Source organism: Pterocles gutturalis, unplaced genomic scaffold (assembly GCF_000699245.1).
Source record: "Pterocles gutturalis isolate BGI_N339 unplaced genomic scaffold, ASM69924v1 scaffold27082, whole genome shotgun sequence".
Taxonomy (NCBI): Eukaryota; Metazoa; Chordata; class Aves; order Pterocliformes; family Pteroclidae; genus Pterocles; species Pterocles gutturalis.
The window spans coordinates 15,685-31,811 of record NW_010116340.1 but is presented as its reverse complement, the minus strand read 5'-3'; the positions used below and the strand labels follow the sequence as shown (position 1 = coordinate 31,811).

Here is a 16,127-nt window from a genome sequence, read left to right as displayed (position 1 = left end):
GTTGCCTGGCCCTTCTCCCAGAGCAGACCAAGCCAGGTCTGGTTTTATTGGTCAAGATCACACAGGTATTTCTACTCAGTCACATACTCTAGGTTATCTTTCCTACAAAGAATAATCCATTTTTATGAAGTCATTGAAATTCAGGTTTCTTAAAACATCTGATGAACCCTAAGCTGAAAAAACCACCGTGTGTTCTCCTGAACGACTGCAATTACGACCACATCCTCTTTAAACTGCTCCATTTGGATAAGAATTTCTCCTGCTTGAAACCACATTTGTGAGAAATCTTTCTAAAAGCCCTCGTGAACACTTAAATCCCAACACTTCATTTCATCACCCAGGGAGAGAGACTCACATCACTGTGCAAATCTTTCTGCAAAGATTCTGCAAGGCCATGAACCAGCTCAAACCTTGAATCTGCAAAATGTTATTTTAACCCAAATAACAGCCCACTTGGTCCTGGCCTGGGAAGAGGCAATACAGAAATATTGTCACCTGCAGTCCCAGAGGTGTTGCGGCACTCACGGACCAGGTGCTACTCCTTCCTCTCACGCAAAGTCCTAACAGAGGGTTTAAGACTGTTCCAGGGTTTGCAGAGAGGCTCTTTATGTCGAACCGAATCGAGCATGGTAAGAACAACCCCATTCTAAATACAGCCCAGATATTCAGCAATAGTTCAAAGCATGCATACAGAAAAGAGTATACAAAGACCACATGAAAATATTTTCATATTAGATTTCATTGGGTTCTTGCAATGTGCACAGGAAACCGATCGACATCTGCGTACCTCCATGAAGGAAATCCCTAGACTCCAAACGTCCGAATGAATCCCGTACTGTTCTCCCGAAATCCGCTCAGGCTGCAAAGAGATGGAAAGAAACATCTTCTTGAGTCCAGCAAACTACGATACGTACTTATCCCACACAAGCTAGCCCAGGGCAAACAAATAAAGTGAGACAATGGCAGGAGGGTTGGAACTAGACGATCCGTTGGAACTACATAATCTTTATGGTCCCTTCCAACCCAAACCATCCTATGATTCTATGAAAACGCAAAGAAGCTCAAAGCTCACCAGCTAACCTGGCACCGAGCAAATCCACTCTTCAAACATGACTGACTTTTATTTTTTACCTCTTCTGGAAGAGGAAAGGACTTGGCTGTGTTCAGGCTCGTGGCCGTGCATTGCTCTGATCTTCTAAAGTTGGCCTTAGCGTTTGTGCTTGGGTCGGTTTATCCAACAAAAAGCCGATGGCGTGCCCGCATGCAGCGTGGTACCAGGTCCAATGGTACACACACCTACTGCTGAGCCCAGGCAAGGTCCAGGGGACGCCAGGAAAACAGACCCCTCACGTTGAGTCAAGGGGTTGGGGAGCAACCATGGTTTAAAAAGCAAAGTTACTGAAGCCCAAGGAACCGATGAAGTCACATGCCGGCAATTTTATTTTATATGCTTTTTAATTTCATTTTTGACCTATAGAAAAAAAAAAAAGACTTTGCTCCAAACTATTAATAGCAAGTTTAATGCCTCATGAAATAGAGTGCTGTAAAATATCACCGCTAGTTTTTACTTGAAAGCTACAATTTAAGCATTTCCAAGGTCAAGTACAGCATGAAATGTAACAATAAAAGGCTCCATGAGACTTCTCTCCCCACTGTGCTGTTAATGCACCTGTCTAGCCCAACCACCTACGACACACTGCCTGTATTTTCAGTCTTTAATAATCCAGAGACCTTTTTTTTTTTTAGAAAACAAACTCCCAAATTAGTGCCAGTCCAATGTGTTTTCGGATGTTCACTTTACACTGCGAATCCCAGGTCAGGAGCTTTTATCGCAGCATGAACGTTAAATAATAAAACACCAGGCTGCCCAAGTTATCTTTAAGGAGAGCCTTCCACAACTGCTATAACCTAAAAAACCATCCTGGAATGTAACTGGAACTACATCTTTTTGACTGAGCCTCATTTATTTTGAGCTGAACACTTACCCCTAATTTTATTTTTTTTTTAAGTTCATTAAGTCTAATTAGCCTAGGTCAGCGTATCTCTGAAACGTCTGCAATAGCATCATATAGGGATACGATTTTTAAGCATCCTTTTATACTGACAAAGATCCTCAGAGAGATGCAGGTATGCACCCAAAAGCATACACCGGCAGACCCTGCACTCCTGGCTCGATGATAACACTCGCCGATTTTTTTAGTGCAGATGGGACCCTGGCCTCTCCTGAGCTGCCAAATCAGATGCATAATTCAAAGCAAGCGATATTAAATCGGTTACTCTTCCACTAGAACAGCTCCAGATTTCAACAGCAACTTTTCTTTAGATGTTATGTATTTGCAGCAGACAGTGGCAAGGAAATCGTTTGCACACTTGAACAAAAAGTCCAGTCATATGAATTTAAGAATTTGGAAAAGAAGGATGAAAAGAACACGTGCATTAAGTCAAGTGTGCAACACAGGGATTATCCTAGGGATATATAGCTCAAAAATATTTTATTTTAAAAATTTCTACAACTGATTACTTTTTTCATCCAGAATTTTTTTTTATGTATAAAGTGGTGATTTTACAGAAAATGTACTCTTGTTGGAAATTTAAATTTCTCAATTAAAAAAGCAATTTTTCCTATTTTAAACAGAAACTTCAATTTTTAAAAACAGTTTCAAATTCACTCAGTCTGCCACGTAGCCAAACCAAAGCTTATGACCTTCATTATTTTTTGGTGACCAGACTATAAATTTGATGACACACGACTCATTCAGCAAGCAAAATAATTTTAACACACGGAATTGGAACAAGTACAATTTAGCTTAAACTTCTCTTTTTTCAATTAATAGATGAATGCATCACATACATCCATAAACAATACGGAAAAAAAAAGTAATTTATTTAATGTACACCTGGGAAAGAGAACAGTAATCTTGAATTTGTACACTAAAAGCATAATACAACCTAATTCTCAGACCTGCTTAAGACCACGCAAAGAGTAACAGCTGAGTTGGAAAAGTTGATTAATTAGAAGCTGTTTATTTGTCTGAATCGCTATTTTCCAGTTCTTATAGAAAATGGAGGCACAGAAATCAGCAGGGCTACTAGCAAAAATGGTAATATAGAAGACCAGATTTTTTTTTTCCTCTCTCTTTTTTTTTTTTTTTTTAAAAAACCCAACATTTTTCCGCACATAATATTCTGATGACACAGGATAGCCCAAGTATTTCTAGGAGGTGACATGAGTCTTTCAGAAGCCACATAATGCGTACACCTTGACTAGAAAAGCACTTAGCAAATAAATGGACACCCTGGCCTGCTTTCTTCTTACAAGAAAGTAAGAAAAAAACACCTGAAAGCAATTAAAGGTCATGGATTTCTCTCTCCTGTTGTCTGAGGTTTGAAAAACACAAGTATCAACCACTTTGTATTGTTTTCACCTTTTTTTCTTTTTTTTTTTTAAACAAGCTGAACACTTATTTTTTCTTCGTTAATATTACCAGATACGTAGTTTGCTAAAAGAATTTATGGCCAAAAAAAAAAAAAAAAAAAGACAACAGTTAATATATTGCTCTAAACTGAAGCATTTAAGTTTGCATATCGGTTAAATCTGAAATTAATCAGATTGATCTAATGGAAAACACACGCTAACTGTTGTGGTTTACTTTCAGACTGGCTCTCGTCACCAGGTTAGTCTCAACGACACCAACACCCCACGCCATTGTTGGGTCAGCTGGAACCACTAAACCCGACCCTAACAGCACCAGCGTTCCTCCACATGATACACCCTCAGCAATGGCTTGCTTTGATCTAAAAATGATGGGAATTCATGTTTTAACAAACAGAAAAAGGACAAAAGTAGTCTCATCGTAACAAGTATTTTGACCAACATTTATATAGGCAAGCGAAATGTATCAATGACCTGATACGTATGCTACCAACATGCCATTTAATGCCCTCATATTAGTAGTCCAAATATTTTTAGCTTCACATTTCCATGGCAGCTTCCCATGACAAACAGCCACAGAGGTGTTTGGGCATCAAGAAACCCACGAGACCCTGCACAGGTTTCAACGCTTTGCCCAACCGCAGGCTCAGAGCAGCGGTTCCCAAACCGTGGACACCATCGGACCGTCCGTGGTCTGCAAAAACTGCAGGCTACCAGCAGAAAACTGCTTTTTAACTGTTGAACTGGCTCTCTTCTTTGTTCCCAGTTGTTACAATGCATTAAAGGCAAAAATACATGAAATGGAGACTTTCCCAGTATCACTGCTCCATAGGGAGGGAGCGGGTCTGGGAGGCAGTACAAGGGTTTTGTGGCACGCACAATTAAAACACAGCTTACGCTGGGAATGGGCAGAGATGAAGTTTGAGAATTGATTTAGAAGATATCTTGCATTAGACAGAACAAGACTGTGAACAAACACTTCTATTTAAATGTTATTCCTGCATAAATCCACTTACCGCCATATAAGCATTTGTTCCAACATACGTCTTGGCTATAGAATTCACCAGCTATCAGACAAAACAGGCTGTTAGAACAATATAAAGATAATGTGGAAATAAAATGGGCAATTATTCCTCATTTAACCTACAATCATCATTCCTATAAATCAACGAAAAATTATGTAAAAGGGAAGAAATTTATCTGCGAAGGCATTAAAAATGATTAAATCTCTCTTTTGTTGGGAACGAGAGTTCCAATTTAAACAAGTGCTGCATTGCAGTTTATGGCAGATAACCTTAAACAATTCTGTTAAACAGGATGCTTAGCGCTTTAGTACCCCAAACCAGTCTGATATAAAAAGTCAATTTGAAGTCGGATTGAACGCGCTCATTTTTCCGTCAGCTGGCTCAAGATGCGAATAAAGCCACATTCATCCCCTGAATGCGCCGAGCGCTAAATAGGCTGGAGGGACAACAGATTCTGACAACTTATAATAGGAGGCTGACCTTCTCTTTGGTCCTGGTGTTTGGCTGAGAGTAAAGGTGCTGAAATTCAAATCAACATCCCAGCAAGCTCATGGGTCACTCTCAGAGAAGTACTCCAGGGAGGCCCAAAATGGAAATTAATTAAAATTTGTGCTGCACATTGTAAAAGCCCACCACTATTGTTAGATCCCAATATTAATTTTTATTGTGGGCCAGTTGGGCTCCCCAGGCGCATCTCTCGCTCTGCCCTCCCTTTTGTCTGGCCAAAACGCTTTCATAGCAAAGCTGCATATCAATGAAGTTTGCTATTCGTAAGTAGTAATTACAATATCAGCAGTTTTTACTGTCATTAAACAATGAACAATCATATTCAGATGAAGAAAAGTCACCCGGAGATTCCAAATGAATGGGGCTGTCCCCGCAGAGGGGAGCTTGCTGGGGGGCTGCCTGCCCGGCAGCCAGGTGATGTGGATGTTCCAAAGCCAAGGGGTGGATAGCGAAAGGGGGAATTACCTGCGTGCTGACCCCAAAGTCACACAGCTTCACCTGGCCTCGCGTGTTCACCAGCATGTTAGACGGCTTCACATCTGTCGGGGAACAAAATTGGATTTTATCTATATTATCCTATCTATATTATTATTAGTTGATCTATATATTGGAACTCGATGATCTTTAAGGTCCTTTCCAACCCAAACCATTCTACAATTCTATATTATTATATCATGATATTATATTATTGTATATACAGAGATCATCATGGATATTGGCATGATAGATTTTCATAGGGAACATTTCAAGGATACATTTCAAATGCAACTTCTGGTTTGTAACGGTCAGTATCACAGATAACATCATACCTGTACCTCTTCAATACCCATAATCCATGTTATTAAACCACAGAATCGTGTGGGTTGGAAAAGACCCTTAACACCAAGGCCAAGCCTGCAGGTGACACCAGGCTGGGAGGGACAGCAAGTGCACTGAAGGATGGGACCTACAATTCAAAGTGATTTTGACAAATTGGAAAATGAGACTGAAAAAAATAAGATGAAACTCAACAGGGCCAAGTGGAAACACAACGTTGAGATGGGGATTAACCAACTGCATAAAGATAGGGTTGAACAACTGCCTGGAGCACGGCTGGAGCACGAAGGGGAAATGGCAGAGAGGGAACAAACTCCAACACTGGACAATTCAGGAACAAGCAATCAGTGAACACGAACGGTGTTTTCATACCAAGAGCTGTCTGGGCTGACCTTTTGGGGTTCACCCCAACCCTGCCACTTTGTCCTCTACCACTGCAATGAACCCTGCCTCCCTCTACCAGCCCTTCCTCCATCCCACGTAGTGACGAAAGCAGAACTGAATATTTCACAGACGTTAACTGCCAGCAACGCCTTAACATGATCACTAATCCCACTCCAGCAAATAAAACACCAATGTGCGTCGTAAAGGCAGATTGTCAGTGCAGAGATCTTAATGCTGCCCCCCTCCGATGTGGAAAGGAGTCGGTATGATCCTGCTGCCTACTGTAAAATCGATGTGTGAATAAACTGCTCAACATCCAGCTCAGGAAACATCAAGCATCCTTCTGCCCCAGGGATGCCAGTCGGAAAGCATAAGGTGCACGTTATGGCCTGGCTTAAACTTGGGAAGATTAGAGCAGAGGGGCTTTGCCTAATCACTGCTTTCTTCTGTCAGAATGGATTAAAAGCAATAGCTTGGATCTTTGCCTTCTTTAAAAGAGAGCACTAGTTGGGTGCAGATGGATGAAACCCAACTAGAGAAGAACCTAATTTTGTTTATCATTAAGTTTGCCTTTCTTTAGCAGATGTTTCCTGGTGCCACAGTAGCTCGCTTAATTCGTCTCTGTAATGCAGAAATGTATAACCTCAATTAACAAGCTGATTAAATGCTTTCCTATATTTGAGCTAAAAATCCAGTTTTAAAAGCGGAGCATTCAATGGTACGATCTGGAGTTTAAGTGGGTCTGTACATTTTAGGTTAGGTATCAATACCGCCGGTATGTTTGGCAACTTCCCCCCAAAGCCAAGAGAAAAATGAGTCACGAGCGTCTCCATCGCGTTGCGGCATCGCCAGGCTCCCTTTGTGCATCCCCATTCCATTTCAGCTTTAGGAATTCAATCCGTGTGCCGCATTTTGATGGATTTTTACCTATTCCCCAGCCTTAGGTAAAGAGACAAAACACCGCTACAGAGCAGCCCAGGCAGTCCCAAAATCTCCCATACGTTCCCATTTCAGGAATATATTTTCTACCTCAAACTTCAAGAAGACTCAAATATTTGCTCGTGGCAACCTGCTGAGCAGCACGCTCCTCTCCGGAGCCCAGTGACTTTGCTAAATCGAAGCAGACACGGCACATCGGTCGGCTCTATCCTGAATCCCGAGAAGAGCAGCGAGTTGCACAGTAATCCTGTTTAACCTTCTTTCTAAAAATACAGCAGCCAGGAGAGCTGCCTCGTTACCAGGCTGGCGCTGAATTGTAACGAACTGAGATGCAAATACACATGCAGAAAGTACCGAGGCTCTGCACCGTGAGTCCAGCCGTTCACAGCACTAATACTTCAAAAAAAAGCCCTGCAGTCTAACAAGAGGCTCTTAACTTCAAAGGATGTAACAAAAAATAATTAATAACCAAATGGGCAAGAAAACATTTTGGTGCAGTACGGCTGGAAATAGGCTGGTGGGATCAAGACCGGATTCAACTGCATTATTTATTGACAATTAAAAAAATCTGTTCCCTCGGAGTGGAGTGGAGGGTTTGGGAAGGCAGAAGACGTCTCCGAGTGTGAAACACTACGACCTCATGGAAAATTATGATGAGGCAAGATGCTCATAAGCAAATTTTCCTTCTCTAAGGACTCAACCACTTCATGAGTGCAGAGGAAAAGGCAAGATGTTCTCCAAGTGCATCCCACAAGTCCTTGTTCCCTTAACACGACCCACCAGAGGAAACAACCACGTCACATTTGTCACATTTGTCCCCTGGCCCAGCAGAGATGCTCAGCTCCCACCGAGGAAGAGCCAAGGCTCCATCCTCCCATCACTTTGTGTCACCAGGGATCTGCAGAGCCCACCTCCCCTGTGACACTAAGGGATAGGATTAAAAAAAAAAAAAAAATCTGTCATCCATTAAGTGTTGCTTGAGACCGAAATCATTCCACAAACAGACATTAAAAAAAAAGAATTCTGAAAGTAAAAAAGCAATTGGTGATCAGCCCATGCAGGTTGGGGATTCTGCTGAGCACCCTGCAGCCAAACAAGCACCGCTGCAAACAAATACGATCTGCCCTTGCAGTGGAATTTAAATCCTGCAAATGGGGGATTGAAGCAAATATTTGCTGTGAATTCCAACAGTTGCATTAGTTTCCTTAAGAAAAAAAAAAGAAAAAGTCACAATCCTAGACAAAAACGTCACTTCATAAAATATCTCCCACTGAAAGTGGGGAGAAAAATCACGCAATCGGTAAATTAGCCTTTCTGTTTCAGAAACCACTCCAGCTAAGGGGTTAACCATTTTTTGGTTTTTGGAAAACAAATGTGCATAAATAATGTTCTGCACCATCTGCTTGTGATTAATATTACTGTTTAGAAGTGAAAGAATTTAAACAAGAGCCAAAAGGGGTCATTATGCTCCCGTTACCAGTGCTTGCTTAATACAAATGATTTCTATGAAGCGTCATTACGGAGGATGAACAAGTCCTCTGGATGATGTATCTGCCGAAGTCGTTTCACCTCTCTGCAAATAACGGGGACCTGCAAGCTCTTACTCACCAGCAAACACAACTGTCAGAGGTGCCGGGTTTTCAACACTGAACATTTCAGTCGTCTTATTGAAGCGCAAACTGACTAATGATTGCGGGGAAAAATACAACCCCAGATTTTTCAAAGCTGTCTCTTGACTTTTTCTGTCTTTTAAAAATATAAACCCACAATACTTTAAGTTCAAGGGAGCCACGAGCTACAAAAGCACAGTTCTAGCTGCATCCGGCTCACAGAATGGTACTGTTGGAAGAATGAAAATATTTTCTTGCCACAACGACCTCATCGGCATGTTTTTGCAGAGGCCAGGAATTTTTTTTTTAAATAAGCCTGAGCAGTCCGTGAGCGCGCACGTGTGCATTTAGCTCTACAGACATACACGTAAGGATGTATGTGTATAAATACACACGCCCTGGTATCTTTGTTTGTGCTTCGTTACGTGTGGCACTAATGCTGGTTATTCCTCACCAAGCTAAAAAGAGGGAGGGGGCAGCCAAGCAGGCTGCTGGGGACACCTTTGGCGAGATCCTCAGCAAACCACAGGTCCTGCTGCAAAGATGGGAACGCTCAGCACCCCATCCTGCCTGTCCCTGCCAACCAGCTCCTCAGCTCAAACAAACAGGATGTGAATCTCCTTCTAAGGGAACATCCCAGGGGGAAAAAAGAGATGGTCTGAGTGATGCGCAAACCTCCCTTCTGCCACAGCCAGCCACGCAACCAACAGCCCAGGAAGGTCTCCAGATCCTCCACTCCGCTCAGCCTCGCCCATCACCAACCAGAAACCACCACCAAAATTCTGACACAAATATCAAACCTACCAGAAACCAAGGCGCTCAAACCGTGGCCCCCAGTGCCACGCATACAAACAGAGGCTGGTACAATTAACCACAAGCAGGTAACACTGATTTCCTACATTTCTTTTAATAAGGAGGAGAACGTGCCAGATAAAACGCACACGGTCTATACTTATTCTTGAACTTAACAGATTTCAGTTCGTCTTTATACAAACTTTGACTTTGTACATGATTAGACTTGTTTAATTGCTAATTCTGTTTTAAATCGAAGTTAATTTCTCATTACCCTTCCATTTCTACTTCTTATCCTCTGGGGAAAAGAGCACACTTATCATTGGGACATTCTCACATCTTCCAAAGAAGTGGGGTAGGTGTTAATCTCATGTTTATGTTTGATGTGGGTGTGATGACGACGACTCCAGCTCTGGGTTTATTAATATGCACGGCTATCACCTCATTAGTTGCAAGGTTTGTTTTGAAGTTAAGCTGTAATATTTGTTGAAATGTCTGATCTGGAATAAAAGACTTTCTCATTGTTAGTCTCCTTCGCTTTAATCCACACGCATTTGCCCGCGTGGCATTACACGGCTTCTCCACCTTCCTTAGCACCACAGTGGAAATTCTTGACTTTTCAGCCTACGCCAGCCTCCTGCGTGGTCTGCTTGGCACGTGACAGCAAGGCACTGGGGTTAAATTTGCTTTTTTTTACCTCTGATGTGTTAAAACCAGTAACCAGCTGAAGGATGCTACTTTGAGAAACAGGTATCTTCCTCGCGTTGCGTTACTCCGTACCCATTTTTAAGATACAGAGGTACAGAGGCATGTTCTGCATCCTAAAAACAGGCACGGAGTCTGAAACCAACCCAGTGGAATGCTGTCATCCCCTCCACGGTGTTTTGCGGTGCTGTGCTCTCCTTGGTCAATCCAGCAACAGACCAAGGCCAGAAAAGTCTGAAGTGGGATGAAAAATCAGTTGCTGCGCTTTTCTTTAGACCATAACAAGGACCATACATAATTCACCAAAACCTCAGAGCTGCTCTTCAATCAAGGCAATGAAACTCATGTAGAAAGGGAGATTTTTTTTTTTTTTTTTTTTTTTTTTTTTTACTGAGAAAGCAAAAATCAGACCAGGTTCTAAATTTACAGCAGAAGAAAAACCAAATGTTACAGCTATAGGATTTCTGCCCGATCACAATGGTCTTTCCAAATCCCATTTGGTAGGTGGCCAGAATCTTTAATGAAAAAATAAATTTGAATCTGCTTTTTCTTTTGGGGTGTTACGAAAGCATGGCAAGGACCAGTGAGGCAGTGGCCCAGGTTGCCCAGAGAAGCTTTGGATGCCCCATTCCTGGAGGGGTTCAAGGCCAGGCTGGATGAGGCTTTGGGCACCCTGGGCTGGTGGGAGGTGTCCCTGCCCATGGCAGGGGGTGGCACTGGGTGGGCTGGAAGGTCCCTTCCAACCCAAACCATCCTGGGATTCCACAAAGGAAGGACCAATCTCCTCCTCCACTACAAACAAACTCTCCACCAAAGCCTCAGGACAGGCTGAGCCTAAGCTCCAAGGAGGTGCAGGACCTCCACACATAGTAATTAGTGTCTCCTATTAGCTTCTTACTCCCACCCCGAGCACAGATTTCTGGATGACTGCGGCGGTGCCCAACACCTCGCACCGATCACACCAGGACACCGGGCGCCCAGCCCAGGCGTGTCTCACCGCCCTGCCCCAGCCTCCCGTCTCCTTCCCAGCCACTCCAAAACTAAGCACCCCAGAAGAAATGATCTTACTTATTTGGTTTGCAACTTAAAATTTTCTACGTGTCTCTCTACTTTTCTCTTTCAATCACGAATGACGCCGGTTACTGCACGCTCCAACTGTGCACTGGGGCTGGGGAGCAGATGGGTTAAATTAAACAGTAGTGTTAGCACCATTAGGAACCAGAGCAGTTACTTTCCGACACTTTAGAAACATTATAAATGTAATGAGTTTCTCTTTCTTTTTCTTTTTTTCTTTTTTTTTGGGGGGATGGGGGGGGGATGGTGGTTCTGGTGTAGGGGAAAGCGCTTCTTTGTTCTTTAACCAGCATTTTCCACTGTTTCCAGAACTGATATTGTTCTTGAAAGTTCTAGTGTTATCTGAATTAACTTACCACAATGGACAATTTTTTTTTTTTTTTAAACAAAATGTAACAGCATTAAAAAGCAGGAAATAAATGAGAATTTAAAAAAACAACTAGATGATCTTTATGGTACCTTCCAACCCAAACCATTCTGTGGTTCCATGATTCATGAAACAGCAAAACCCCAAAATGGCTTATGTCCGAGCAGGTTTAAGGTTTCTTTAATTATTCATGACCATGTTAGATGATGGTTGGCCACAATTTCCGAGAGCTGCAACTCTTGCAACACTTGTGGCTATCACGTGAGATTTCTGAAGTGCGTTAAGAAATTTCATTATCTACCTTTTATTTTCAATACCAGTCAAACATCTGATTTTCCTTGCTGATTCTTCCACTGGGTATGTGTTTGCAACCCCAAGCATCTATATCTCTATAAAATTAATTTCTCTCTTTAGTCTTTCCTTTTCAGAGAAGGAGGGAGGGCAATAAAAGAGAACAGCAGTAAAAATATTTTATCAGAAAATCTGCAAGGCTAACGAGTAAGATTCATTCTGCGTTACTCCACTGGAATCAAACCAGATGTTAGCAGGGTCTAGTGTCTCTGTAGAAGGCGTTGTTAGAATAAAATAATTCGGTGTTTCACTGGAAAACAGAAAACATCTGTTACTCACCCCTGTGCAAAATCTTCAGACTCCATAAATAGGTCAGGCCTTTCACAACCTGAATTCAAGGGAAAAAGCAACAACACGTTAGAGATTCCTGGGAGGAAACACTACACTACTCAGCCGGCACGAGTCATTCAAGACACGAGTTCCCATGAAGAATGGAGCCAGGACCACAAAAAGGGGAGCCAAGGCATCCCTTCCCAAGGACCGCAGGACAGAGGTGAACCCCTGCTGCAAACCTGCTGCCGACTGCACGGCAAGAGAACACGGAATAAGCTTCCCAGGATCTGTACGCTGAAGTCAGTTGGGCTTATACTGAACCCCTTTAGGCACTTCAATGTATTTTTAAATCACCTTTGCTGGGGTGTTAAAAATCATGAAAGACAAAGTGTGTCATGATTTGTCTCCTTGCAACAAAAGCAACTCAGTGAAATGAAAGGCAAGAAAACAAACTCTCTAGCTGCTTCTTCCACTTCATCCTCCCTTTCCCTTTCTTTCCATTTGGTGCATCTGTGCTTTTCCCTCCTGTACTTCCCATGCTTTTACTCAATGCAAACGCAGAACACTTCTTCTTGAACTGTATCACCTGTCCCACTCTTCATACTACTCACCCTGGACCCAACACAAACAACTCTTACTGAATCCCATAGCCCCAGAAAATACAATCGGGACCCCTAGAAGACAAGAATTGGGGCAGACTTTGGCCTGCCCTTCCAGAATTTGCTCCTTCCGCCATCTAAACCGTTAAAACCAAATTAAAACCCGTTACTCCAGTAGCGCCTTAGGTATGAGATGCATTTCAATGCAAATTCATAGGACGTGCATTTGGGGTACGAATACAGGAATATTGTCCAAAACACCAGCCCATGACACCTTCTAACGCAGAATACGCACATACGGCTCTTTCAGAACCAACAAGATCATCACTGGATCCTCTTGCCACTCTGTTTATTTTCTATGTACAACAGGATTTTAACAGCCCCAAACTTAATGAGATGTTCAATCAACTCCCTAAGAAAGCAAGTTCTCCTCTCCGCAGGTTTTGTTTCTGTAAAGTAATTAAACACCAATACTTGCATTTTTAACACTGTAATTTTCCCCTAGATTTACTACTTTTACAAGCCCAGAGAACTAACAAGGTTCCACAAACATATTTCTACTCCTGCTTACTTTTACTACCCAAACCATCCCTGCAGTCTCAGCCAGCTTTTCTAACAGAGAAAATATTTTATTTTATGTTTACAAAGTTTCCATCTATGAGATGACATTTCATTCATTTTCCTGAGACACTCTCTTTGTGCATCTTCAGGACAATAAAGCCTTTCCAACATTCCTAAAGTTGGATGAGTTTTTCAGACAAAACAATTACGTCCTTCTCATTGTCCGAGTGGACTGAAATGAAATTCTGTTGCAGTGATCAAGCAGAAGTGCTAAAAATATGAGAAGAGCCTCAAAGCAGATAGCGGAGTTCATTTTCAGCCTTCCTACTGGATTAGAAACTAATTTTAAAATTTATTCTGTAACCAAAAACAACGTCAGTAGAATCTGAATCTCTTTTGTAAAGTGAATAATGATTCCGGATGCCCAGTCAATTGCTCTAGGTGGCAACTCCTCCACGTTAAACTCCCACCTCAGACCCAGCCGGCTCCCGGCCTCAGATGGTAATTACCTGTAACAAAAGGCTTCAGTCAAATTCTGCACGACCAGCGGCGTGGCCTTGCTCACGTTAAAAAAAAAGCAAACCAGGGGAATTCTCCTTACACAGCATTTTGACAAAAGAAGAGGGGGGAAAAAAAAATATCGATGCAAAAATAAATAAAGGGGGTGCGACATTTCAGGCTTCCTCCAGTGGTCAAAGTGAGTTTGAGAATAGGAAGCTTCTTTAATTAAACATATGTTTAGGCTATTTAAAGCCTTTAGGATCATTATAAAATGATTTAATTTATTTTAAAGCATATATGCATAGAAAAAAAAAAGGAAACATTTCCCGCAGAAAAAAAAAAAAATCAACAGCTGTGAGTTACTAAACACCTTTATTATGGAACATGTGCTGAACAGGCAGTTATAAGAGACACGGCATTAAACAAACTCTCACATTCAGGTTCTCTCAGCGTCAGCGTACAAAGGAATGAAAAGAGTTTTTCCTTTTATCCTGGGCTGCAAAGATGCGCGCAGGAGCCCTCCAAATGGACTAACGGGGTGTAAAGCGCCGCGATTCGCTTCCCTTACACCTGCCTATTGCGGGAGGACTCTTAAGTATTAAATATTATTCTAAAATGGTGCTGGAACAGAGTATCTTTCGATGGAACATCTAGCAGGAATTATTGGTATTCAGTAAAGTAGGTTTGACAACAATGACTTGACAAAGCCTTGACACAAAAAGTACTTCTACCCGCTGTCAATCACTCACTCTCTTGACAGTTCAAGTGCACATCCTTTCAGGGAGAACTTCAATCAACATTAGCACTCGAAATACAGTGCACAATGTCACTGCTTCAGAAATGGAAGGGAAAATCAATGTGTGAAGTGGCAAGCAAAGGTAGAACAGATTTTCCACCGGCAGACCCCAAGAAGTCCACCCGGGTACAAAGCCAGGAGTGACCACAGCATCCCTTTGGGCTTCCCAAGATACACCTTTCCTTTGGAAAACAGCTCCAGCCCTTTGCACGAATAAAGAACACAAGAAGGAATAGACATCTCCCCTTCTTGTTGCTGCTGCCTCATACACCAACCAGGATGAATTTTACGCTGAAGTCAGAGATCCCGTCGGCTTCTTGGGGACGCGTGGCTCAGCAGACTCTACCCCTCCCTCACCACTTCATCCCACCCTGGAAAAACCAGTGCTCCTCCCCAAATGCTGTCCTCCTTTAAGGATTTCTTCACTGCCTTGCTCTGTGTTCAACATTCTGTCTTTCAGTCTCAAAAACCTCACCCTTTACTCCTAAAAACCACGCAAGAGAGAAGAGCATCGCCCTCGGCAACACACCGCTGCTATTCCGGCTGGAAAGCGCATTGTCCATCACCACGGCGATGGCTTCTTCCATGGGAAAGGGGCAGCAAGAATGCAAAAGAACACTATAAGGTATAGACTACGTACACGTACATGGCTCTGATATCCAGTCTCATTCTCAGCAGGTAAGGTTCCACATCAGGAAAAATACTATTGTTAAAAAAATGTTTGTTTCAGCAGACAAAACCGGTCCCTGCCAAATCATGAGAAAGCCTGGTTGGGAGGGGAGTGTAGGGGAAAGCGAGTACAACTCACGTCCCTTAAGCAGTACCTGTGAAGGGTTTATAGCAGTATTTCAAGAAAACCAGCAGCAACATCATCCTATCTGTTTGGCTACCCAAAATCACCAAGTGGGAGCCAGAGGAACGCTGGGGTGCTGCTAACGTCTCTACGTGCCTGCGCCACTGTCCTCTGGACATGGTTTCATGCAAAAACTTCTACAAATATAACAAATATAAAAATTCTAATTAACAGACGTGCAGGTCACACATGATTATTGAGCTGCTTCAACAGGCTAATGCATTGTACACGTCTCGGGAGAATGAAAGAGAAACGACTCTGTGTACGTGGTGCAAGGAAGGTAGAAAGAAAACATAGAGATGGGGAAAAAAGAGATCATGGAAGCTCCAGGTGTTGTCCACAAAATTTAAGCTGTAGCTTTTGTTTGACTTTCTCCTTCTCATCAATACATGAACAGAAACCCTCCAGGCTTTGGGGAATCATGGTGTCTGTGTACAGTACCCGGCAAAAAGATGCTGCGACCCCCCAACAGGCTGCAGGGCTCTGCCGAAACGCCAGCCACCGAGATGCAGGGGGGCTGTTTGTGAAGACTTCAAGGCGC

General features: G+C 42.6%; 1 protein-coding gene across 1 annotated transcript in view; it reads right to left on the bottom strand.

The window, feature by feature from the left end:
• Window positions 1-787: 787 nt before the first annotated feature.
• Window positions 788-16,127, bottom strand: part of MAP2K5 (mitogen-activated protein kinase kinase 5) — a gene marked incomplete at both ends in the record, with an annotated part of 26,849 nt that continues 11,509 nt past the window's right edge. The window contains 4 exons of the mRNA XM_010075482.1: window positions 788-859; window positions 4,450-4,500; window positions 5,431-5,504; window positions 12,283-12,331. Coding sequence (XP_010073784.1) covers window positions 788-859; window positions 4,450-4,500; window positions 5,431-5,504; window positions 12,283-12,331 — 246 coding nt within the window. The remainder of the gene's footprint in view (window positions 860-4,449; window positions 4,501-5,430; window positions 5,505-12,282; window positions 12,332-16,127) is intronic.